Source organism: Dasypus novemcinctus, chromosome 18 (genome assembly GCF_030445035.2).
Source record: "Dasypus novemcinctus isolate mDasNov1 chromosome 18, mDasNov1.1.hap2, whole genome shotgun sequence".
Lineage (NCBI taxonomy): Eukaryota > Metazoa > Chordata > Mammalia > Cingulata > Dasypodidae > Dasypus > Dasypus novemcinctus.
The window spans coordinates 20145958-20171148 of NC_080690.1; the positions used below are offsets into that span (position 1 = coordinate 20145958).

The 25191-nt window shown below is 41.4% G+C and overlaps 1 protein-coding gene across 2 annotated transcripts in view; it reads right to left on the reverse strand.

Moving 5' to 3' along the window:
• The window catches only part of WWP2 (WW domain containing E3 ubiquitin protein ligase 2), a 164189-nt gene that overhangs the window by 31552 nt on the left and 107446 nt on the right, over positions 1-25191 (reverse strand). For both annotated transcript variants that reach the window (XM_004468114.5, XM_071209099.1), the window contains 2 exons: positions 19944-20071; positions 9176-9386 (listed from right to left, as the gene is read on the reverse strand). In XM_004468114.5, the coding sequence (XP_004468171.1) occupies positions 9176-9386; positions 19944-20071 (339 nt within the window). The remainder of the gene's footprint in view (positions 1-9175; positions 9387-19943; positions 20072-25191) is intronic.

The following is a 25191-nucleotide window of genomic DNA, read 5'->3' on the forward strand; positions in this document are numbered from 1 at the left end:
AGTTGGACCATGAACTGCACAGTGCCTTTATACTCAAGAGTGCTTAAAAAGCAGTCCCCAATCTCATTTAACCTTAGGCACTCTTCTTTGCCTAAATTACCTTTGTTCCTATGGATTTCGACTTCCATTTGTTCAGCTATGTATCCTTCACTCCCACACACCAATTCCCCTGTCTCCACCACCATTAAAAGGTTAAAGGCTAAAAATCTCAATCCTATTATTAGGATGGCATCAATCATTTTTGTACTCTGCTATCTAAAAAGGAAATTGGCCACTTGAACCGATTTTGCTCATAGAACATTTTCTAAAAGGTCTTCAGGAAACGAATTCTCAATTATCTGTCATTACAGTATGTGTTCAACCATCCTGATCAGCACTTCCTGGTCAAATTCCCCTACGTCTGGACAGAATCACACTTCCACCAAGAGTAGAGCTAAGCTGAGAGGAGATTAAAGCTGGGCAAGAAAGGAAATTAGTATTGGAGTAGTTCTCTTTAAATTTCCCTTATGAAATGACATATTAAAATGCCCCAATATCCTATTTTAATAAAAGTATTATTAGCTTTCTTATTTCTTAATTTATACCCTTTTATTAATACAGGCATTGGGCATCAGTAAGATGATGCTCAATCAAAATACACTTGATCAGAAAGCAAAGTCACAACTTCTGCACCCTAAAGAAAGTATGTCCTGATGATTACTTAGGGGAAAAAAAACGAACTTCAGAAGAATACACTGAAAAAATGTCTCTCAAGTGTTCTTAAAGCTGCCTAGGAAGAAGTTCAACTCCTCACAAGCAAAAACCACATGAAATTCCTGTGTTCTTATTTTAAGCTCCTGAAAATAAATGCCTCTGAGCCAAATCCTTTCCACTTCCTGGGTGAACCATATGATTAATCTCCTTTGTAGGGACCTTTACATTTATGAGTCAGAAATCCGTGTGCAGTGGGACACATCTCCTGCTCCCTGTTTTATACTGCTGCTGTAGGTCCTTGGTAAACTGGGCAGGAAATGTGTTCAACTCAGTCTTCCCCTAAGAACCTTTTTTGAAATATTGAACTACCTTTTAAATCTAAGCACACTAATTTCCTTTTAAAAAATATCAACAACCAGCACTTTATGGCACAGTAGCACCTATCAAGGCCTCTGAATTAAGTCTGTTTTTCTTCTCCCTCTTCTTCAACTGTTCCATTTTCTTTTACCTTGGAAAAGTCCCCAGAGCTCTTCAATGGAAGTTGGCAACACTGATACATATGCTTTCACAGAGAGTCAAGTCAGTTCCAGGAGATGGTGTCTATAAAAAAATTCTTAACATTTTTTTGCAGATGTAATGTTGGCAATGTAGAGAAATGACCACCCTCAAAAACACTGGTGGGAATGAAAATGGGTACACTCTTTCCAGAGGGCAATTTGGCAACTTGGTCAAAAGCCTTTGCTATGTGAATACTTGTTAACTCAGCAAATCAACTTCTAGGATAAATCCCAAGGAAATAATTACATGTCAGGGATTTAGCTAAAAGTCTATCTGTTACAGCATGGCTTAAAGAGAAAAACTGCAAACAATTTAAATGCCCCAAATGGAGGATTAGTAAAATAAATTATATACTTCTATAATGGTTATTTAGTCATTGAAAATCATATTGTAGATGAATATTTGACTTGTTCAGATGTTAAAATATACTAAGTGGAAAAAGCAAGTTACAAAATAACATGAAGGAGCAGATATGGCTCAAGCAATTGAGTGCCTGCTCCCCACATGGGAGGTCCCAGGTTTGGTTCCTAGTACTGCCTTAAAAAAGTTAAAAAAACAAACAAGCAAAACAAATGAAAAAACCAGCTCAAGGGAGCCGATGTGGCTAAGTGGTTGAGCTCCGGCTTCCCATATACAAGATCCTGGGTTCAGTCCCCAGGCGCAGTACCTAAATAATAATAATAACATGAATATGAATAAGGTAATCATAATTTTCTTTAAAATTATATAAATATACTGGTTTTCACTGAATAAAAATGCCATTGAATGTAAAATTATTATAAAACACTGTCAATTAAACTGAAATCCCAATGTTTATAAGTTACATCTTGATTTTAGAGAAATTGAAATGTGAAATAATGTGAATATTAGAGTCAACACAATATGGAGCGTAGGCATGTGTGTAAAATTTTTACAACTTCAAAGTAAGGAAGGATTTTAGACAAGGTACAAAAAGACACAAAAGATTAACAAATTTGGCTAAATTTTAAACTCCTGTACAATAAATTTTTTTTTAAGAGAAAAGACAAGGCACAGACTGGGAGAAAATATTTGCAATGTACATAATTGAGAAATGATTAGTATCCAACATATTTAAGGAATCCTGCAGATTTAAGAGAAAAAGACAATTAGCCAAATAGAAAAATGGACAAAAATATGTGAATAGGCAATTCAGAGAGAAAGAAACCAAAGAAATAAAATAAAAAGTTCAATTTCAATGTCAATCAAGGAAATTAGGAGTAAAACCACAAAGAGGTACCATTCCCACCCAGCAGACAAGCCAAAATGAAAAAGTCCTACAATACTTGGTTTCAGCCGACAGCTGATGTATTCCGGTGGGAGTGTGACTGGTGAGCTGAGTCGAGAAAACAATTTGATCATATCTACTAAAACTGAAGATCTTCATCTCCTACAACTCAGAAATTCCTGGGTTAAGGAAATACCTTAGAGACACAAGTATATACAAAAACCCATGCAACTAAATAAATTAATTGCACCATAGTTTATAATAGTAAAGGAAGAGGAGAATAGACAAAAATTGTATCTATTCCTATGACTGAAAAAAAAAAATTCATATGACAGAAAACTCTCTAGCAGCTCCAATGGATGGAGGCAGATTCAGGTGTCTGTGCGCACAGGATGGGATCAGGGAGGAATTCACAGGGACGCTCGACTGCACAGATAAGTCTGATTCCTCAAGAAATTTAAAAAGTGGTGGGGAGGTCCATAGCAAATGCAGCACTGTGTTTGATAAAGCGGGGTTGTTAGCCCACAGGTATTCCTAGTCCTTAAATTATTCTCCGGTATTATCTGCATGCTTGAATATTTTACAATAAATTTCTAAGGCACATTCTGTGAAATAATCAATTTTGGTAGCTGTGTATATATGCGTGTGCATCTATATTTGCAGTCTTGTACAAACTGCTTAAGGTTTCCTCACTTGCAAAATGAGGATGAAAGTAGCTATCTCACAGAAGTGCTGTGAAGACTGTATGAGAAATCCATGTACAATGTTTAGTACTTCCCAGCACCCCATAAACATTTAATACTGGTTAGCTATTATTGATGGTCAGGAAAAGAGATATAAAGTACATAAAAAACACGAATGCTTAAATCTGGGCATTTGTTTGTTTGTTGTTGTCCTTCTTATATCTTTTTTTTTCTTCTAATTTTTCATCAATGAGCTTTTATAAGATTATAAAAGAAGGACTTTTTTTTTTTTGTCAATACTATTGAGAATGAGCAACTATTTATCTACTCATTCAACGAATACTTCTCACTCCATTTCCCTAGGAGCCAAGTACCATGCTAGGTGCTGGGGATACAAGCTGGACACAATAATCCCTGCTCTTGAGGGGCTCTCAAGAAGTACAGTAAAAATGAAAATTAATAATTATGCATGAATACACTGCCTCTGACAACAGTGGAATCCCTGGAAACGGTTTTACATTCTGAGATGAGAAGGAGGAGAAGGAGGAAGCCAGAGCTATCTGGCATTACCTAAGCATGCAATAGTTCCTGCAGTCAAGAACTAAATCTTATTCAGCTGAAAAACAAGCTGAGGGAAAGGTAAATTCTCTCAGCATAGTCCTTTATTACCGTACTGCTCAAAGTCTGGTCCATGACCCAAACTGTTTGTTACTGTTTTACAATCAGAAAAGTACAGAAATTTTTGAGCACTTAAAACCTTTCTTAACAATGACATTGCTACCACGGCCAAATATGTATATGGTCAGTAGATTCATCTCACTGAAAGGGTATAGAACGAAACTAAGGATTTGAAGCAGACTGAAAGTAAAAAAACAAAAAACAAAAAAAGTGAAATTAAATTTACTGAACTGTGTACACAGGAAAGAGGTAAAAAGGAGAGAATTTATGTTGTCTATAGGATACCACAATGAAAAACATTTTAAAACATGGCTAAAAAAGCAGGGGTAACTGGTTCTTCACATACAGTTTGAGAAGCACTGTTTTAAAACTCCTTGGGTCAGAATCTTTGGCTAGTGCTGAAATTGAGTTTGGAATGAAATTAAATGGCAGTAGCTGGTTTATAGCTTAGCAGAGACGCTCCAAATTCCATCATCTATTAAAGTGTCTCTGTAAGCAAAACATCAAAGAACTCTTACAAGGGTGTCATTCTTGATGTCTGGAGGACTATCTGGAAGGAGTAGCTCTAGATCTCAAAACTTGGGCACAGGGGTGGAGGGGGTGGCAAATCCGAAAGCTCTAGAAAACACTCCTTGTCAATTAATTCTACTCGGAGGCAGGAAATGGACAAGGCAGTCAATGACTGAGGGAGAAAAAGGAGGGCGTGAAATGGCAGTGCTGAGGTAAGTCGGCAGTCCAAACACAACGCCCTCCCTTATGTAAGAAACCACAGCAGCGTGCTGGTTGCCAGGGTAAAATAATGTGCCTCTGTGTGAGGAACTGAGCGAGCGGCAGAGGCTGGGGCGCCCTTGCCGTTTATCTAAGCCATGTATACACAGCCTGTTAATGAGGACTCGGTCCCCAAGTGGGCTTCGTACTGACAAAATCCAGATGTGGGACCAGCTGACCAAAGTGTTCTGATTCCCACTGCCCACTGCCTGGACCACTCACTATTTCACCTTCTGCGCCTTCTGGGAACCCCTCCTTGAATGGACATTTGCAACCCGAAAAATCCACACCCTTCAGTTGGCTTCTTTCATGCTAATTAAACTTAAAGCTACGGAAAACAAGAGGGTTTGGGGGGAGAGAGAAAAGGTCTGAGGGGTGTTATATTCACACTCATGGAGTCTAGCTTTTGGTACCTTCAGCCCTTAAAACACACAGACGTGCGTGACCTATGACAAAAATCCCACTGGCTGCAAATTTCAGAAAGGCAATGTGGCAACCTGGAAAAAGCCCTTAAAAACCCGAAGTGAGCCTCATCTGTCATCGCTCAGTAAAGGAACTTGAAGGAGTTGAGAAGATAAAGGAAAGATGCAGGGAACAGCTGGAGGCCCTGAGAAAGTCATCTAGCTTGGCTCAGAAACACCTACCCGAAGAGGAGACATGCTACACGGCATCTCCCTGTGCAGGATGAACCCTAGTGAGCAGGAAGGAGCTTCTGCGGCCTGTGAGAGATTAGTTTCAACCCAAAGCCAGTCAGCCCAGTGACTGATGGTGTTACACTCAACTTTCTTGCCCATAGGAAGAAAATACAATATTCTTCTCATAGTTGCTCTTTCTTAGAGGTATTAAAGAAGCAGAAAATATTCATCTAGGTGGAGGGGGAAAAATATGGCTTTTAAATTCATTTATTCATTACAAATATTTCTTGGGGGTGTACTTTGAGCTTGGCTCTCTGCCACCTTGGAGTTTACAGCCCAACAGGTCAGAAAGACACAAAACAAGTAATTACAAGTGTGAGGAGAGTTACAATAGAAGCACACAGTTTAACCTCGTGTACCAGGGATCAAAGAAGGATTGATTCCAAGAATTATTGATTAAGCTGAGACTTGCCTATGTAGAGCAATTAATGGACAAATGGCAAATGGCATGCAGGAGGGTCCTAAGTCCGGAAAGAGTCTGGTGCATTTGTCAAACTAAAATAAGTTACTACTAACTTAGAGAGAGGAGAGTGGCTTCCAAGGCTGGAAGTGTAGGCGGGGTCATATCATGAAGGGCTTTGTTAAGAATTTGAGGGTTTATCCTTAAAGGCAATAGGAAGCCACCTCAGCATTTTTTAATAGGAGGATGGCATGCTCAGATTTTAATTTCAAAAGGTTAAAATAGATTGGAGAAGAGCAACTGATAGATGATAATTTGATCTGGAATGTAGCAAAGACATTGTAGAAAGGCGGTCAGGTTTTAGAGTTTTTTAAGAGATAGAATCATTCTTTCATTTAACAACTATTCCCTGGGGTCCCATGCATGGCAGGCACCCTGCAAGGCAAACAAGAAGGGTTTGATCCCTGCCCATATGGCACTTAGAGTATCAGGGGAGGCCCCTGCCACTCAATGAATCACTGTTTCAATTACACCCGTGATAAATGCCCAAATATGAAGAGCTGGGAGAACATGATCTAGAGAGACAGAGACAGGCTTAATGACCAGATGGATGTCAGGAAGAAGGAAGGATGGCATGGTTTGGCCTGATAGTAGCCTGGGTGGATGGTGACACCATTATCAGGGTAGAGGCCAGATTTTAGCCAGGTTGAGGTGGAGAGGATGATGAATTCCATTTTAGACAGGCTGGTTTTAAGACTTTGGATTAAGATAACTCCGTGGAACAGTCCAGGCAGTGGGCAATAGGCCAGGAAAGCAATGGGCTCAAGATACAGTATGGGAGCTGGCATCAGATCCCAGTGGAAGTCAGGGAATGGGCAAATTCACCCAGAAGAACTCAAGAGTGACCAGAACAAACATTCCCAAACGGTCTGAGTACAAGGACTGTTTCCTGTTCAGCATTGCCTTTGGATGCCCAGCTCTGGACTTGAAATGTCTAAGTGCTAAAAAATATTTTGTTTAATGAAAGAATGTTCACGGAAAGAAGTATATTGCTTGGAAACTAGTAGATGCTCAATTAAATGGAAGTTATATTTATATATCCTCACAAGAGACGAAGGTATTCTGTAAATTCAAGAAAGAGAAAATGCATTTCCTGTGTGATGGCACTTAACTCCCTCTACCACAAGAGAGGATGACTCTTGGCTTTTGGATCAGAATGACAGATTTCACTCTCTGATCGGTTCCTCGATTTCTAAAGCCAAGACACCAGGGATAAATTAATAACTTCTCTCATCTGGATCTCCTGAAATTGTAAATAAGCTGGGGTGGGGACACTGGGTCTATGAATTTGAAGGATCACTGTACAAAGCGGACGCTTTGTGGGTTGCCACCGCAGAACAGCAAAGCGAAAGAAAGCCTGTCATCCTCACTCAGCAGTGCTAATGGCAATCTCCAGTTAGACAGCTGACATTCTCCAGGCCCCGGTTTGGCCCACAAAGTATTGGAGTATCCAAGTTCTCTCAGAGAGGGGCAACTGGAAGCCCACCTGGGCCAGAAAACTGGATCTCCTATACCCTTCTCAGGACAGTCACAACTGTTAAAGTGGGGGGCAGTCTCCCCAGACCTGCACGTGGGACTTGTCACGTTCTAAACGCTCCTGGGGAAAAGATGGCTGTTCAAACTACCTCAGAAACGTGTTTTAGCCTCAGGCAGGATGAGGGAGGGGGAATGGGCTTCCCTGACTCCTCGATCGGCCAGACTTAGAATAAAGAGATTTTTCAGAGCTTGGAGTTTTCCAGCTGCCTGGAAACAGGAAGCGACCAATCCCCAAGAACAGTAACCCTCACACACGCCCCACATAAAGACATGTTGAGCCATTAGCTTTAATTGCCTGTGACTGACAGAAGAGAAGCCGGCCTTCCAGGCATTTGCTCAGTGGAAACAAAACAGCTCACAGGGAACACAGGCGGCCATTTTCTTTCATTTCTGCCAAAACGATTCTGCTCTCTTCCCCCAAATTATAGCATACAGATTTGAAATTAAAAACCAAACTAAGGTCTTTCGAGTATTCCTTCCCACATACAAAAGAGAAAAGAAATTTCTGTAGGGAGTTGTTGGACTCAAAATAAGGGTTATTAATTTTTTCGCAGAAAAACTACTCAGAGTTACCTCTCAGCATCCCCAATTCTCCCCAGAGTTTGTGGTATTAAGAATTATTTGCAATACTTTTCATTCATTCAACACACTTTAAGAGGTATGAATTAGGTAATGCACCAAGTGTTAGAGATCCACTAACACTTGTAAAAGTCATATATTCCTTCGGAATTAGGATTTTTTTTTTGTGTTAACAATTGGGTTTTCTAAAGTGGCTTAAGAATATGTGGAAAAAAAAAAACAAAACATACAGCACATTATATATCAAGCAAGAGGCCATCCATCCTTCCCTTTTCCTTTATGAATTATAAAGTTTCAGAGGAGCTTCCCCCCACACACCATTACCAAGCAAACACTGACCAGATGGTGACTGAAATGACATGGACACTGGTTTCCTCGGTACTGAACTGATAATCAGGGTGGACAGCAGGACACGAAGGGACTGGCCCTGACTATGATAAGTAGTCTCTGAGATAAGACTGTGGGCCAGTTTAGAAGTGATCCTCTCCTTTATGGTTCCTTCACAACCACTTCAAAACTATCATCCACCATTTGGTGAGTGCTTCGTGTACACCATCTTACCTGAGCCTCTTGACATCCTGGGGTGATGGGTATGATTAATCTCTCTATTTTACCGATGAAGACATGGGCTCAGAGTTGCTAAGTCTCTTGGTCAAGTTACAGGATGGAGCAGGGATTCAAACCCAGGTATCTTTGGTCTCCAAGTCCATGCTCTTAATCTCCGCTCACTCTATGGTAAGGCTTGAACGTCCTTTGACTTACAAAAACCAATCTTATCATCCAAGGTATTTCCCGTTACATTTAATCCTAAACCAAAGAATGGCAAGAAATCTGGTAGGCCTTGTTAACATTAGCCCCAGCTATGGGGAGATGAACAAGATACAGTAATATTCAGGGCCTAAAGCCCAAATCCTGCACAGGCAGGTAAGAAAAATTTCAACAGAGAAAAGCTGTTTTCTAGGCAGGATCTGTGTGCACACCCTCCAACGACTCAGGAGGGCAAAATGAGCTCCTTGTTCCCTAAAAGCCACACTCTTTGAGTTAAGTTGTTCATTTCAACCCACGGTGTAAGGTAGCATTGATTCTGCCCCAGATGATTTAGATCCCTTTTAAGATTTATGTAGAACAAGCAGTTCTTCCACACCTCCGTCACGCCCATGCATTGCAGCCTCCCCTCTCCCCAGAGACGACTAGCCACTTGGTAATAAATAAGTGCATTGTTTCGGCCCTGGAGAAGGAGCTCGGTCTTTGGGGGGAGTAGGCGAGGAAGTCCACTCACCCAGCAGGCAGAGCATCAGGGGCCTGGGCAGCCGCTGGGAGCTGCTGAGTGCCGGAGGGGCCAGGCTCCTCTCCTTCAGCTGGTGTGACTGGAGCAGGGAGAGAGGCTGCACTGGGGTTTGGGGTCACACTCGACACTGCAGTGGGTGGGGACGTCACGCCAACAACAGAGGGTTCTTCAGGGTCAGTGGCTGCAGCAGGTTCATCATTCACTGAAATGCAGAAATCATATTTTAAAGAGTGACTAAGAATTTTGTTCACATTTACTAGGTTGTTCATCGAACAACAAAGAACCTATAATGTTACCAGGTGTGTTTCGGGTGATAGCAGAAAGTTTTACCAAAAAAAACCTAGCTTCGGAAATTACAGTAAGTCAGTAATACCTGCCCAAAGGAAATCAAGGGACAAATCTGAAATAAATACATAAATACTATCTCTTTTATATAGCGTTATTCAGTTTTTATAAACATACTATGGTTTTACATTTATTACACACACAAAAAAGTAGCAGGGAAGATGAGGATAATTGGGCAGTGTGCTGGTGCTGTATGGAACGAGCCCAAGGTGAAGGTTTTATAGGATCACATACTTTTTCTTAAATTTATCATTTGTGTATAGGAAAGAATAGCACTTCCCTTCAAAAAGCTCCATACATACTAAGAGACAGAAAACTTCCATAATGTGCTTGTTCTTTTAAAGCAGGGGTTCTTAACCTTTTTTGTTCCACAGACCCCTTTGCCAGTCAGGTGAAAACCACTGACCCCTTACTAAGTCCACACTACACTGTGTATCATTTAATAAAAACATATCACACCTGTACCAACATGTCCCCACAAGAACGTTCTTTTGAATTTTAATTCAGGCTCACAGACCCCTTGTTTAAGAACCCCTGTTTTAAAGATTCATGCTCAAAGTAGAAAACAAGGGTTAATACTGAAGAAGAAAAAGTTGGGCAGCCAAGCTAAGGGACTTGTCTTCAAGGAAACCAAAAGCAAAGAGAAAGACATGAAATCAGCTAGTTCCAGTCTCCTTATTTCTCCATTTCTTCGTTTCTTTGATGATCACTTTATGTTCACAAGTACCAAGGCATTGCAATAGTCTCTAAGTCAAAAAAGGATCAAATGAGATTTCAAAGAATTACAATTCTTTAAAAATGGATACACCACATGCAGAGAATTTTCAATGTATGTGATGTGATTTCATATACATTTATACTAGAATTTTGTAGGAAAAACCCTTAGTTGTCATTTAGCCTCATCTTCCTAATTCAGAAATTTATTTTGTAGTTTCCCTAACAAAGAGTTATCTGGCTTCTACTTGGACATTCCCTCTGACAGGGAGCTTACTAGAGAGACATTCCTCTGTTGAACAGATGTAATTGTTGTTTTTTAGGAGGTACCAGGAATTGAAACCTGGACCTCGTACACGGGAATAAGGTACTCAATCACTGTGCTATACCTGCTCCCCAGAAAGTTTTTTTTAATTTTTTTATGTTACATCAAATCTCACTAGCTGGCCTTAGTCCCCCAGCCCTACCCAAAGCAATACAAAATAAATGTCTGGTTACGCTGTTTCTCATTAGCCTTCTCTTTTCTAGTGAAAAGGCCTACTATTTCTTCCATGTTTCTTTTTTTTTTCAGGCCAGTAAAAAGAATTTATTGGGAAATGGGGGGAAAGAACAGAGCTTGCTGAGAAATGGGAGAGAAAGATAGAAATACACATCGAGATTTGGTGCGGGGTCCTCCAGGCAGAGAGAGCCCCATGTTTCTTGAATAGCCTGTTTCTAGGCCACTCCTTTCCTTACCATTTGGCTGCCCTCTTCTAGACACAATCTCCTTCTGCCTTTCCTGAGTAGGAACATAATTCAGTCTCCAGCAGAGTCAGATTACCAATGTAAGTAAACCCAGTTAATTGTGCCAGGCCAGGTGCCTTATTAAAGCTTCACAAGCAACCTCGAGAGTTAGGTACAATCAACATCTCCCATTTTACAGCTGAGGAAACTGAGGCTCAAAGAGGTCAAATAACTTGCCAACTAATTCACACCCGATTGTCCGCCTCCAGAGTCTGAACCATTCACGATGTTCCTCTCCTCCCTCTTTGCACATCCTCTAAACCAAGGGTTCTTAACCAGGGGTCTATGAGATTGAACTGAAATTCAAAACATTATTCTTGTGGGGACGTGTTGGTGCGGGTGTGATAGATAAATAATACTCAATGCAGTGTGGACTTAGTAAGGGATCTGTGGTTTCCACCTGACTGGCAAAAGGGTCCATGAAACAAAAAAAGTTAAGAACCCTTGCTCTAAAGCAACCCAAATTAACCATGTCGCCCTAGTGGCTAACATGAGACTGGTATTCAACTAAAACTAAAATGTCTTTGCATAATGTGATGTTAAGCTTGATCACCAAATGGCAGGAGTGTGAGGCTAGGGACTGCCTATGATTTATTTGCTTTTCCCCCAGGGTACGAAACACTGTCTAGTACATAGACTAGATGATTTGTTTAATAAATTATTAAATCCTGTTCAACTGTCTCCCCAACTTCAATGCAAGATTTTATATTGATATTTACTATTCTATCTCATCCACATTAGTAACAAAACAGATGTCAATTGTCTTTCTCCAAGTCTATAAAATTTAACTCAATCCCAAGTTTTAAAAGTACCATAATGAATGGTAGGTAGCACAATGTTGTAAATGTCATTAATACCACTGAATTGTATGCTTAGAAATGGTTAAAATGGCAAATTTATGTTTTATATATTATATGTTATATATATATTATATATATTACTACAAGGATAGCATTTTAAAAATGCTATCATGCCTTTTCTTGAGAGTTAGATAAATTCATTCTAAAATTTATAAGGAAAGTAAAAAGGCAATAATAGCCAAGAAAATTCTAAAGAAGTGTGCATGTTTGCAGGGTGGTGATTAGTGGGGCAGCGGGATGGAGAGGGTAGTTCTCAAAAGTATTAAAACGTATTATAAAGTTCTAACAAAACAACATTGTAATGATACATGAATAGGCAAACATAGATTTAATAAACAGAAATAGAATTAAAAACACGTAGGAATTCAGTATATGACAAAAGTGGCATTTTAAATGACAGCAGGAAAGATAATTCAATAAACAGTGCTGGAGCAACTGAGTAGTTTAATGGGGGGAAAATTAAGTTGTATTCCTAACTCACTCTTTATATCAAAACAAATTCCAGATGGATCATAGATGTGGACATAAAAAATGAAACTACAGAGGAACCAAAGAAAACATTGGTGAATATTTTTCTAATCTCATAGTGGAGAAGACTTTCTGAAGTATCATACAAAGTCCAGAAGTCATCAAAGTTTGATGAATTGAACTACATTAAAACAAAAAAGTTCTCTAGGGCAAAACACATCATAAGCAAAGTTGAAAGAAAAATAATTACAAAAAAAATTATTAACAACTCATATTACAAACCAAAAGCTAATTTCTTTGATATGAAAAGAATCCCTCTTCATCAAGAAGAAAAAGATAAAAAAATATGAACAGACATTACACAGTAAAGGAAATACAAATTACTCTTAAACATGTGAAAAGATCTTCAATCTCAATGGTACATAAAATGCAATTTAAGCTTATAATGAAATGCCACTTTTTAACTTATCAGATTGACAGTGATGAAAATATTTAATCACACACTGGCAAGAGTGTAAGAAACACAGGCATTTCACATATTGCTGGCAGGAGTGGAAATTGCTAGAACCTCTATGGAGGGCAGTTTGGCAATATCAAAATTTTTAATGCAACAATCAGACAGGGCTAGAGGGAAGTGAAGGGAAGAGAGGTGGGTGGGCCTGTAGATGAAATAAAAATGGCCATGAGTGAATAACAGTTGAAGCTGGTTAATGGGTTCATTATACTTACTTTTGTATGTATTCCACTTTTATGACATAGATAGAATTGTGTACTTCCACTAAGAGGAACATAATATCTTTGCTATGTTAAAAGATGGCCGTTAATATTTATTGCCGAAATCCACTGGGGATTGCAAAACATAACTACTCTAATTCTAACCCTCCTTCTTCAATTATTAGCTGGAATTCTTTTGTAAAGGAAACTTCCCCTTATCAACTATTTGGCTCCCTTGAAGCTCAATTTGCAAAGGAAAGGCAAAGAAGAAATGTTTGATTCTTTCCTTTTATTTGCCAGTTTTCAGAATAATGAGTTGATTTCCTCACATCCTCCAAAAATGGATGATGAAATTTTGTTTTGTTTAAAAACCATTATGAACTCGTGGATTTAAATACAGTTCAAATATTTCAATCCATTGTAGTTATTGTTCTTATCAATATTAGAATTGTCCCTTCTTTGGCTGGGGTTGGCTGGGGGTGGACAGAGGGGTAGGGAGCTCTTCAAGTTGACTTTGAGTTCTATGGAAAACTATCTAAGATAATAGTTAGGTGGGAAAGTATAAAACACTGTACTATTTGTGTGTGTGTGTGTGTGTATGTTTTCAAAGAATATATATGCATATACTTGTATATTCAAAGACTATCTTTGGGAGGTACACAAGAAACTAGATAAACAGAGTCTGCCTCTACAGGAGGGGAATAGAGGTGAGAAGACTGGAACACGAAGACTTTCCCTACACTGTTTAAGCTTTTATACTTTTAATGTTTTAGTAATGCATATAAACTACCTATCAAGATATAATTATTATGCAATTGTTGACTAGGAAAAGAGCAAAAGCAGAGCCTCAAGGCATGCCAATGGAGAAGACCCTCCAATTAACACTAAGTCAAGTTAGAAGCATTCCCACCAGGCCTGTATCTGTCCATAGGACTACCTCAGCATTGTTGAGACAACTGAGTAGCTCATCTGTTTAAGAATTTAGTATTGCACCTTGAGTTCAGTTTGGAAATAGAGGAATATGAAAGCTGGGTATCCTAGAGTTTACAAGCTTTCTGTGCTGATGCTACTGTTCTCAAAGATTGTATGTCTATACAGATGCACATTCTTAGAACCTCAGAGGTAAATCACAGCTTATAGTAAGATGAAATTAAAGACCACACAAATTAAAATACCAGCCCAAGGTCACCCTGGAAATCAGTAACAGAGCACCATGCTCAAGTTATCATGTGGCTTCAAGTGGAAAGAAAAATTGGATGGTCAAAGAAAGGAATTACAATGTTACCATACCTTATAGAACAGCTATATTTTACCTTTTAGATCTACTCAACATAGCCAGTGTTCTCTATTAAACCTAGTTATTTGATGTACCTAACTTATATCCCCTTATTTCCATCTTCCTACTTCCACTCTCTCTCTCCTACACTCTTGCCTCCCTCTTTGTTCCCATCAGCTCTCCACCCTGAATCTCTTTCCCCATCCCTTCAGCCCAAAGTGATTATTCCCTTGGCAGAACCCACAGCACCCACGGTCTCTTCTATTCAACTTCTCTGTGACATTTGCTGTGTCAGTACGTAGCTGATAGTGTCTTTTCAACCTCTTTTTCTGAAACAGATGATAGGGCAGGGTCCTTTCTTATACTGCTTTATGTCATCTGTCTTGCTTACCAAAATGATATTCAATACATGTTTGTACAATAAATACTTGTTAAATAAAACCTAATAATCTAGCAAAAGAAAGATATTTGAAATAAATAGCTGACCTTTGTGTAATACATGTGCAAAGAATGTTTTCTTTTTTAAAACAATTTTTAATTTTGAAGTAATTTCAGATTTATAGAAAAGTAGCAAAGATAGTACAAAAATGGTATACCCTTCCCTCAGTTTCCCATCATGTTATCATTTTACATAATATGGGCACATTTGTTAGAACTAAAAAATTAACATGAGTACTTTAGGATTAACTAAACTTCAGATTTTATCTGGATTCCACCAGCTTTTCCACCAACGTCCTTTTTCTGCTCTAGGATCTAACCGCAGATCCCACATTGCCTTCAGCATATATACTTGCATTTTCTCATTAATCCTCCCATAGCACTATGAGGTAGATATTATTATTCTCATTTTACTGGAGAGAAAGTTGAGGCTCACAGAGGCACCACTCAGCAGTTCCACACAGTCAACAGGTAGCAGACCATTACTCAGAGCCAGAAGACCATGAAGTAAAAACAATTGGGGATGGAAAAAGGAAGAAATGAAGAAGGCGTTCCTGTATGGGAAGTAAGAGCTCAGTACCAAGATGTGAGGGTAAACGAGGTAAGTAGGTAAAACGGCAGTTGAATAGACTCTGGTTTCTGCAACTGTGGGTACTTCACAAGGTTCCCTCTGTGATGTTGGGTAAACATTTTGACCTTATGAATCAGATATTCATTTAGGACTAAGACATACTCTAGTCAGAGTTAGCCAAGAATAGACCAGAAGTTGGAAATACAGTGTTCACAGTGCCCCTGACTGTGTTCCAGGGTCTCTGGGTGTGCGTGGGGTAGTGTGGTCTACTGGTGTATACACACGAGTCTTTTCAGCCCCTCACCTGAGCACATAGAAGTCATCACCAACAATGGAAGCTTTTTAAACTGAACATCGGCTCTTGATATATGATCCACAGTAAATCATTAAAGACGTTGTAAGCAACTGATCAGTCAGCGTTTCACAGAAGCAACCAAAGCCAGAAAAATGCTTCATAATTTATGTGGGTGGCTTACATAAAGAAAAACAATTAAATTAGTTGGGAAAAAGGGAGGGAAAACTTAAAAATAGACAAAGCCATACCACAGTACCAGATGGGAAGACTAAATTCTTCCCCAGTCAATACACTGATTAACACAATTCCTATTTACATTTCACCCACTTCTAAGAATTCGAATCTAAAATTTGTCTAGAAAAATTATAAATCTATCAAAGAATATCATAGAGGAAAATCAATAAGGCAGGACTAACCATTCTAAACATTAAAAACACATGATGGGAAGTGGACTTAGCCCAATGGGTAGGGCGTCTGCCTACCACATGGGAGGTCCGCAGTTCAAACCCCGGGCCTCCTTGACCCGTGTGGAGCTGGCCTATGCACAGTGCTGATGCGCGCAGGGAGTGTCCTGCCACGCAGGGGTGTCCCCCGTGTAGGGGAGCCCCACGCTCAAGGAGTGAGCCCCGTAAGGAGAGCCGCCCAGTGCGAAAGAAAGTGCAGCCTGCCCAGGAATGGCGCCGCACACGCGGAGAGCTGACACAAGATGACGCAACAAAGAGAAACACAGATTCCCGGAGCCACTGATAAGGATAGAAGCGGTCACAGAAGAACACACAGCGAATGGACACAGAGAGCAGACAACTGAGGGAGGGGGAAGGGAGAGAAATAAATAAAAAATAAATCTTTAAAAAAACACACAAAAACACATGATAACATGTCAATCATGGAAGCTTCCAAATCTCCAAAGACAAATAATTAAACACTGTGAAAAAAAGTCACATCAAAAAAAAGAAAGTTGAGCAACTGCTAATTGAAGAAATGCAATGAGGGTTTAAAGAAGGAGGTAGCACTTAGTACCTGTTAGCAAAAATGACAGACCAATATTTACAAGGCTGCAGGGAAAAATGAACCTCATATAACACTTCACAAAATTTTTACAATACTTTTCAACATATGATTACTTCAATCCTTTTGGAAGACAATCTAGGAATTCACATTAGATCTCATTCTAAAAAACTGATCTCCTTTGCCTCAAGAATCTCCTTCCAAGAAAAAACAAAGCTGTAAGCAATGATGTTTACAGCAGGATGTTCTGACAATAGGGAAAAGTACGAGAATGAGGAATGGTTAAAAGAATTAGGGTATATTGACTATGAAATAGTATAGGGTCACTAAGAAAGGTAAACAGATAGAAGACCCCATAGATACATGGAAGTAAGAAAGAAAAATGACAAAGGGAAAAAAGAACATTAGATAGATATGAAATTCATTGTAAAAAGAAGAGTTACTTTGATTCAGAGCTTACTGTGTCAGGCACCATGCCAAGCACGCTACACATTTTATATAATTTACTCCTTACAACAGCCCTGTGAGACATAAACTCTTGTCCTCATTTTATAAATGAGAAGACTAAGGCCCAGAAAGTCACCTGGGCAGGGTCAGCAGCTAATATGTAAGGAGTCAGGAGCTGAGCATAGCCAGTGTACCTCCCAACCTCTACGACGCAAATCACATATAAGGTGAGTGAGAGATGTAATTTTTTGGTAACGTTTTCAATAAAGTACTAGAAAGTAAGGCATTTGACACAAGCCTCAATGAAGTGCTATACTAACAGTCTATTTCTCTAATCTACCACCTTTGAAACTTAGGAATATTATATTTATATAGACTGGCTGCCACTCATTCTTATTTTATAAAAATGGATACTTTACGGTTGCAACACGAAAATGACCATTTTGGCTGGAACTTGGCTCCATTTGTACCGCAAACATCTTTTACATGCGTAACCGCCGGGCACAGCCAAAAGAGTTTGCTAAATAAATCTTGTATGTCTGTGAAAACATTTCGAGGAGGCCCAGATCCCTGCTGGAATTGGTCCTCACAGTCCTAGCAGCAGCATACTGAAGGATGAAGAAGTCCGCACCCACATCCCCAAATCACCTTCAAGGTCCGGGCTGCCGGGAGGGGGCCTCTGCTTGCTCCTCAGACTAAAGGGGAGCTCCTTCTGCACCCTTTGGGTGGACATTAAAGAAGCTCCACAGTCCAGGCTGTCTGAGGTGAGGGTGGGCCATCTCCACAGCAGAGGGGAGAGGTGGAGGCCAAGGCGTTCATATTTTAACAGGCAGAAATCCCCGAAAGGCAACTGTTGCCCTTCACAGATGAGCTTTAGGAACAGTTTGGGCTTTCAGATACACCATCATAAAACATCTCCAAGGCAGTTTGGGGTTAGAGACACTGGCTGGTACCTGCCTTGTCTGCTGGAACAGTAATGTCCTTGGAGGTACAATAAACAAAGGTACCTAAAAGTAAGCATCAGGGAAATTCGAATCTGTTTCAATATCAAAGAAGACCGACTGGAGACCATCACCAACCACATAAAGTCAATTTACCAATAGTCTTTACAAGAAAAGCAGAGGTGGCTGAGGGAACGCACTATCACAGCAGGGCAGGCCTCTGGAAGAGTAACGGGGTCAGTGGGGGCATCCAGAAAACAACTGGTCCCACAAAGCCAGTGTGTCCTTTCCCGCTGTGAATGCTGGCCCTTCTCCACACGCGACTTATTTCTCTAAGAGAAGCTCCCAGAACCACATATGGTTCTCTATAACACACTCCACAGCCACGGCCACACCATCCTCTTCACAGACAGGAAACCTAACTTTTTTCTCCCCTTTTTCCTTTCTAATTCAACCATGTCCTGAGGAGACAGACGGAAAGCATGAAAAGAACAAAAACAAAAACAAAACCCTGACGTATTTTTAAATAGGTCTGCCCCCTTCCACTTGCAGGAAAGCAGAGCCAAGGTGTGGAGAGGTTTTCTGGGTAAGGGGTCAGGGCTAACTGTCCACTCTCAAAGGGGACCTCACCCCCTGGGTTCAGCACCTCAACCCATTTAACAATGCTGCCATCTTCTCTAAACCAGCTCTTAGAAGCAACACTGGGTCTTCCTTGTCCCAAGTCTGATAATTTCCTTAAATTAAGGAAATAAAAAATATGTAATGTATAAATAAGACGTTCCCCCTGAATAAAATTCAATGTTGGTAAGAAATGAATGGAAAGATGAATACTTTTTATTTCTGTGCAAAGGAATGGCTTTAGAAAAGTGCAGTAATATACAGAATAACCTTGGCTATACAGAATATGCCAGAGTCAAGAAGATGGGTCAACTGGAAGACTGGCTGATTTAATAGTATTGGGGTCTTCTCTTGCCTGTCCCTATATTCTGACCCAATTGGCTTCATGTCTTTGTACTGGAGGCAGAGTCCCAACTCCACATTAAGACAGGCAAGGATGTGGCTCAACTGGCAGAGCATACGCCTACCATATGGAGGGTCCAGGGTTCGATCCCCAGGGCCTCCTGCCTGTGTGGTGAGCTGGCCCACACGCAATGCTGCTGCACTCAAGGAGTGCTGTGCCATGCAGGGGCGCCCCCGTGTAGGGGTGCCCCATGCCAAGGAGTGTGCCCCACAAGGAGAGCCGCCCCATGTGAAATATCAAGCACAGCCTGCCCCGGAGGGGCATCGCACACACGGAGAGCTGACGCAGCAAGATGATGCAAGAAAAAAGAGACGCAGTTTCCCGGTGCCATCTGATAATGCAAGTGGACACAGAAGAACACAGCAAATGGACACAGAGAGCAGACAATGGGGAGGGGAAGGAGAGAGAAATAAATAAAATAAGTCTTTAAAAAAAAAAAGACAGGTTAAAGGGAAGCAGATGTGGCTCAAGCGATTGACCTCCTGCCTACCACACAGGAGGCCCCAGGTTCGGTTCCCGGTGCCTCTTACAGAAGACAAGCAAGACAGTGAGCTGGCATGATGGGCAGGTGTGGAGAGCTGATGCAACAAGTAGATACAAAGAGGAAAGACAATAAGAGACACAACAAAGCAGGGAGTTGAGGTGGTTCCAGTAATTGAGTGCCTGTCTCCCACATGGGAGGTCCCAGGTTCAGTTCCTGGTGCCTCCTAAAGAGAAGATGAGCACACAGCAAATGGACACAGAGGGCAGACAGTACAAACAATGAAAGGGGGTGGGGTTAAATAAATAAAATAAATCTTTAAAAACAAAAACAAAGAAAAAATACAGGTTAGAGGCCATTGCTCCAGTCCAGGCTGGTGTGCTGTGCTATCACTCACCTGTGCCATTGGGTAAACCATTGTGGCTTGGGGTCTTGGTGGGCTGGCGATGCCGGTTCCTGGTGCCAGGGCTTTGCTCACTGGTTGCTGTGGTATTTCTGGCTGAACCACCTGAATGTCTGTGCGTCCTGGGGGTTCAAAGTATAAATCAGATGGACATAAGTCACTGTGAAAGGAGTGTATCCCACCTAAGCCACCATGTTCCCATTCTCATAATTAATGGGAAATAAGACCTTTAATAGCCCCTCTAGTCTTGACTCAACAGTAGCTGACTTGAAACTGAGAGACCCAGGTAAGTATCCTTCATGGTAAAAGCACAGAAGGCAAAGAGTGAGAAGTTTACCTGTTGTAAACTTTTCCACTTGAAGTAAACAAATCCACACTGAATTGCCCCCACATCTGAAATAACTGGCAAAATATCCTGTGACCATCACATTATTTTTATTGGGCTGAAATGTTAGAAATAAACAAGAATCACTGGACAGGCTACAGAAGATGAACTGTTCCTCCCGTTAGGCAAAAAGAGCACAAAATTTATCCAAATCACTTTTCTCTATAGCTAGAAAAATAGTTCTCTTGGGGACAGAAGTCAAGGACCATTAAACAACGTAAGTCAACGTCTAAGCTGGCATGCTTTATCTAGAAAGGATGCCTGCAGCAGACTTTCAGTCCATCCAAGTACATGAGGGACAACACAGAAAAGGATCTATATAAGAAAGAAAACAGTGGTATCAAGCAGCAGAAAACATGTCTGACATCTTCATATATCACAAGGCAACAGGCAGGACACATTCCTGAGTTCCTTCTTTGGCTTGATTATGTTTACTCGGTGAAAATTTCTAAGCTTCCTTGCTCTTCAGTTGAGCTACTTCCCTAAGATTATTCTACTTATTTTCTACTTATTAATTGCATACTGCTTTTCAACAGTGAGATAATTTAAATAAGTATCCAGTGAAGACAAGGCTGCCCCCTGTCCAGGCAGAGAAACAGAGGCCTAGAGAATAATTTATACCACATGACATGGGGCAGTAATAATAATATCAATGGGGAAGCAGATTTGGCCCAGTGATTAGGGCGTCCGTCTACCACATGGGAGGTCCACGGTTCAAATCTGGGCCTCCTTAACCCGTGTGGAGCTGGCCCATGCGCAGTGCTGATACATGCAAGAAGTGCCGTGCCATGCAGGGGTGTCCCCATGTAGGGGAGCCCCACGTGCAAGGAGTGCGCCCCGTAAGGAGAGCTGCCCAGTATGAAAGAAAGTGCAGCCTGCCCAGGAATGGTGCCGCACACACGAAGAGCTGACACACAAGATGAAGAGCTGACACACAAGATGACACAACAAAAAGAAACAGATTCCCGCTGCCACTGATAAGGATAGAAGCAGTCACAGAAGAATACACAGCAAATGGACACAGACAGCAGACGACTTGGGGGTGGGGAGAAGGGTAGAGAAATAAATAAAAAATAAATCTTGAAAAAAAAAAAAAAGAGGGAAACGGACTTGGCCCAGTGGTTAGGGCGTCCGTCTACCACATGGGAGGTCCACGGTTCAAACCCCGGGCCTCCTTGACCCATGTGGAGCTGGCCCACGTGCAGTGCTGATGCGTGCAAGGAGTGCCCTGCCACGCAGGGGTGTCCCCCGCATAGGGGAGCCCCACGCGCAAGGAGTGCGCCCCGTAAGGAGAACCGCCCAGCGGGAAAAAAAGTGCAGCCTGCCCAGGAATGGCACCGCCCACACTTCCCGTGCCGCCGATGACAGCAGAAGCGGACAAAGAAACAAGACGCAGCAAACAGACACAGAGAACAGACAACCGGGGGAGGGGGGGTGGAATTAAATAAATAAATAAATAAATAAATCTTAAAAAAAAAAAAAAAAGAATAATATCAATGATTAAAGTAATGTCTATGAATATATATATAATAGTCAGTAAGCTGTAATGTATACAAATAGTCTTTGAGCTGTAATATTACGATCCAGACACCGTGGTATGCATTGTACCTTACATATATTATCTCATTCAATACACACCCTAGAGGTAGCTTATTACTATTCCCATTTTACAGATGAGAAAACAGACATAGAGAAGTTGTGTGGAAAGTAAGTGATAGAGCAAAGACTCGATTCCATGTGGTCTTCCTTCAGGAGCCCGTGCTCTTTGGTTGGGGGATGCAGGGAGACTTGCACTTCAGCTGAATTCCTCTTAGGTTATACTTTCACTGGGCACTTGGCCAAGGCAAGATTAATTAAGACCTACAAGAGGAAGTTCCTCTGCTGGGAGAATCCACACTCAACGAACATCTCTGATGGTGAGAGTCTCCAGCCCCAAATGATGGGTCAGGCCTGCAGCCCAACAAATATAGGGGTGCCAGGGGAACAGGAACCACCCCCACCAACTACCTTCTTTAGTACAAGAAACCGATTTTTCTGACAAGATGGGCATAAACCAAATGTGAACAGTGATACTCTTTGGAATGTTGGGAATATGGATGCTTTTAGTTTTTTCCTTTTGTGCTTTTCTAGATTTTTTTAGCTTTCTTCATTGAGCTTATATACTTTCATGTTATGGGGAAAAATACATAACTTTTTGAAAAGAAAACAAAATTGATTTTTTTTAGCCAAAACTCCAAAAAAAAGAAAGAAAGAAGACGAAACCTAGAGAACTGTGTAGCCCTTCATACTTTTAGAACGCGTGGCAGTTAAAAGTGGATGGAGAGGATATGGCTGAACTATGGAAATAAAGATGGAATCTGGACTCTCTTTTTCCACCTTATTTTTCCCTGAGCTAATTTCATAAATCAAAAGCTGCCAAGCACACCTCCCGTCAAAGAAAAATATTTCAAAGTCCCCACTTCATGAGAAGAAATGTTAGCATTAAGCATTTTACCACAACTCCGAAAGCAGAGGGAGCATAAACTAGTTCCAAACGGAAAGTGGTCTTTAGCAACTGGTGAATGTGTGTATTTGTGTGTATATGTGTTGAGGGCGGAGAGCTTGAGACAGAAAGAACTGGTTAAGAGAAGGTTTATTTCAGTCAAGAACTCCCTGAACAGGACAAAAGAGCTTTGCAGGGAGCAGCAGCACGGAAGGCCCGGCATCAGTCCCGTCCACGCGTGGGCTCTCACAAGCCCACAGTTCCGTCCAGCACCGGGCCTCCTTGTCCCACTGCAGAGCAGCTGGGCCTGGCAACAGGGTGGGTCCCCTTACCCTCCCAGCTCCCTGGCTCCTCCCTCCCTTCCCCGAAAAGGGCATGTGGTCAGGGTTAAGAAAGAATACTTTCAGAAATGTTTGACCACTAATGATAGCGGCTCACCCCGAATGACAGGCTAGAGCCGAGCGGGGGTTAGCCTGTCAACCAGGGGCAGCTGGGACCACTTTGCGTGCTGCCGCCTCCCTGCCCGTGACCAACCCCCACCCCCAAAGGCCCCTCCTACACCCCCCACCCCCACACACACCCGTTCCCGAGGTTATCCCCTTGCCCTCAATCTAGAGTTCCCAGTTTTTCACTCCAGTATTGCCTTTAAAATAAAACACTCAGAAGAGAATGCCTCAACTTTTGGAGGAAAAGCTTCTCTTCAACAGTTTCCTCCTTTGGGGAACTCACTCAACCCTTAAAAGATGGGATTGTGTTGTGATTAAACGCTGGCCCCAATGCTGAAACCACATACCATAGGCCAAAATAGTATCAAGACAAATGTGGGGCAATGGGGTGGAGATGAGCTGTGCTCTGCCACAAATGGCCTGGCCTCAGGGCTGCCAATGACTTCAGCCTTGGTCTGAGTCCCCCACCATTTTGGGGGTGGGGGGGGGAGTCAGGCAGCCTCCAGGGGCAGTCAGCAGAGGGCTGACAGGCAATGCCAGTTGGGCCGAACTCCACCAGTGGTTTCTAGTCACCTAGTTACAGAAGTTCAGCTCTCTGTATTGCACGTCCTTCTCAGAATGCTGGTGGGACCTGACCTAAGTTCCTCCCTCAGGGGCCCCCTAAGGAAGGCAAGGGCCTGGGAATTCTCTCTCCAGGCTCCTGAAAGTGGACCTGATGAGGATGAGGGCCCCAGGAGAGGGCTCTTGCCTCCGCCTTGGCCTTCCAGGCTTGGACATTCACGGTGTTGGCCTCGGTCCTTGCCGACACCCCGACAACCAGTCTTGGATGCCCTGGGACATCCTGCCTCGCCCTTCAGGAAGGCCGCTGAGTTTTAGCCCACAGTTCTTTTCTGAGCGCTAGCCCATGTTCTGCGGCTGGCAACAAAACAGAAAAAGTCCTTGACCTCAAGGAGCTTACAGTTCAGTGAACGCTGATTTGTGATTTTGCCTAGACACAAATTTGCATCGCACCCTGCAATGCTGGTGTGTGGGAGTTACCTGGCTATTGAGGGAGCCTAGCGGACTACCCAACTTTTCCACCCAGTGCAACGCTGCTGGCCACTGTCCCAGACACAATGGCTTAAGGAGAGTAATTAAAAACAAAACAAAATTGTTCTTTCTTGGTTAAAAAAAGGACTCCAACCCTAGTTTTGGTAACATAAGAGGTGAAGAGGGGGAGTGAAAAGTCCCAAACCATAATGGCTCTCCAGGTAGAAGGCAAAACTTTCGCTAAATTAAAAAGTGAAATTCAAAATTTGGTGGTGGCTCAATATGTAAGAGATCAGTAAGTACATCATCTACTTTACATGAATATTGATATTAAAAAGCAGTTCGTGGTGTCCTAAAAATTTAAAACATTTGCTCTTCCAAAGACACTATCAAGAAAAAAAGACGACACATAGACTGGGAATAAATCTTTGCAAAATACATATCTGATTAACAGCTCACTCCAGAAAATATAAAGAACTCTCAAGACATGATACTAATAAGAAAAAAATGGTACAAAAACTAGTCAAAAAGTTTTGAACACTTCAAAAAGTATCTACAGATGGCAAATAAGCACATGGAAAGATGTTCAACATCATTAGTCATTAGAGAAGTGTGAATTAAAATCACAAGTATAGTTCAGTGGCTAAGCACCTGCTTCACATGTACAAGATCCCGAGTTCAATCCCCAGTACCTCCTTTAAAAAAAAATCATAAGTATACACTTATTAGAATGGATCAACTTTTTTTAAAAACTGACAATAATGAGTGTCGACAAGGATGCAAAGCAACTGCAACTCTCACACATTGCTGGAAGGAGTACACCATGGTACAGTTCCTTTAGAAAACAGTTTGGCAGTTTCTTATGAAGTTAAAACATGCATTTACCATTACAAACCAGCA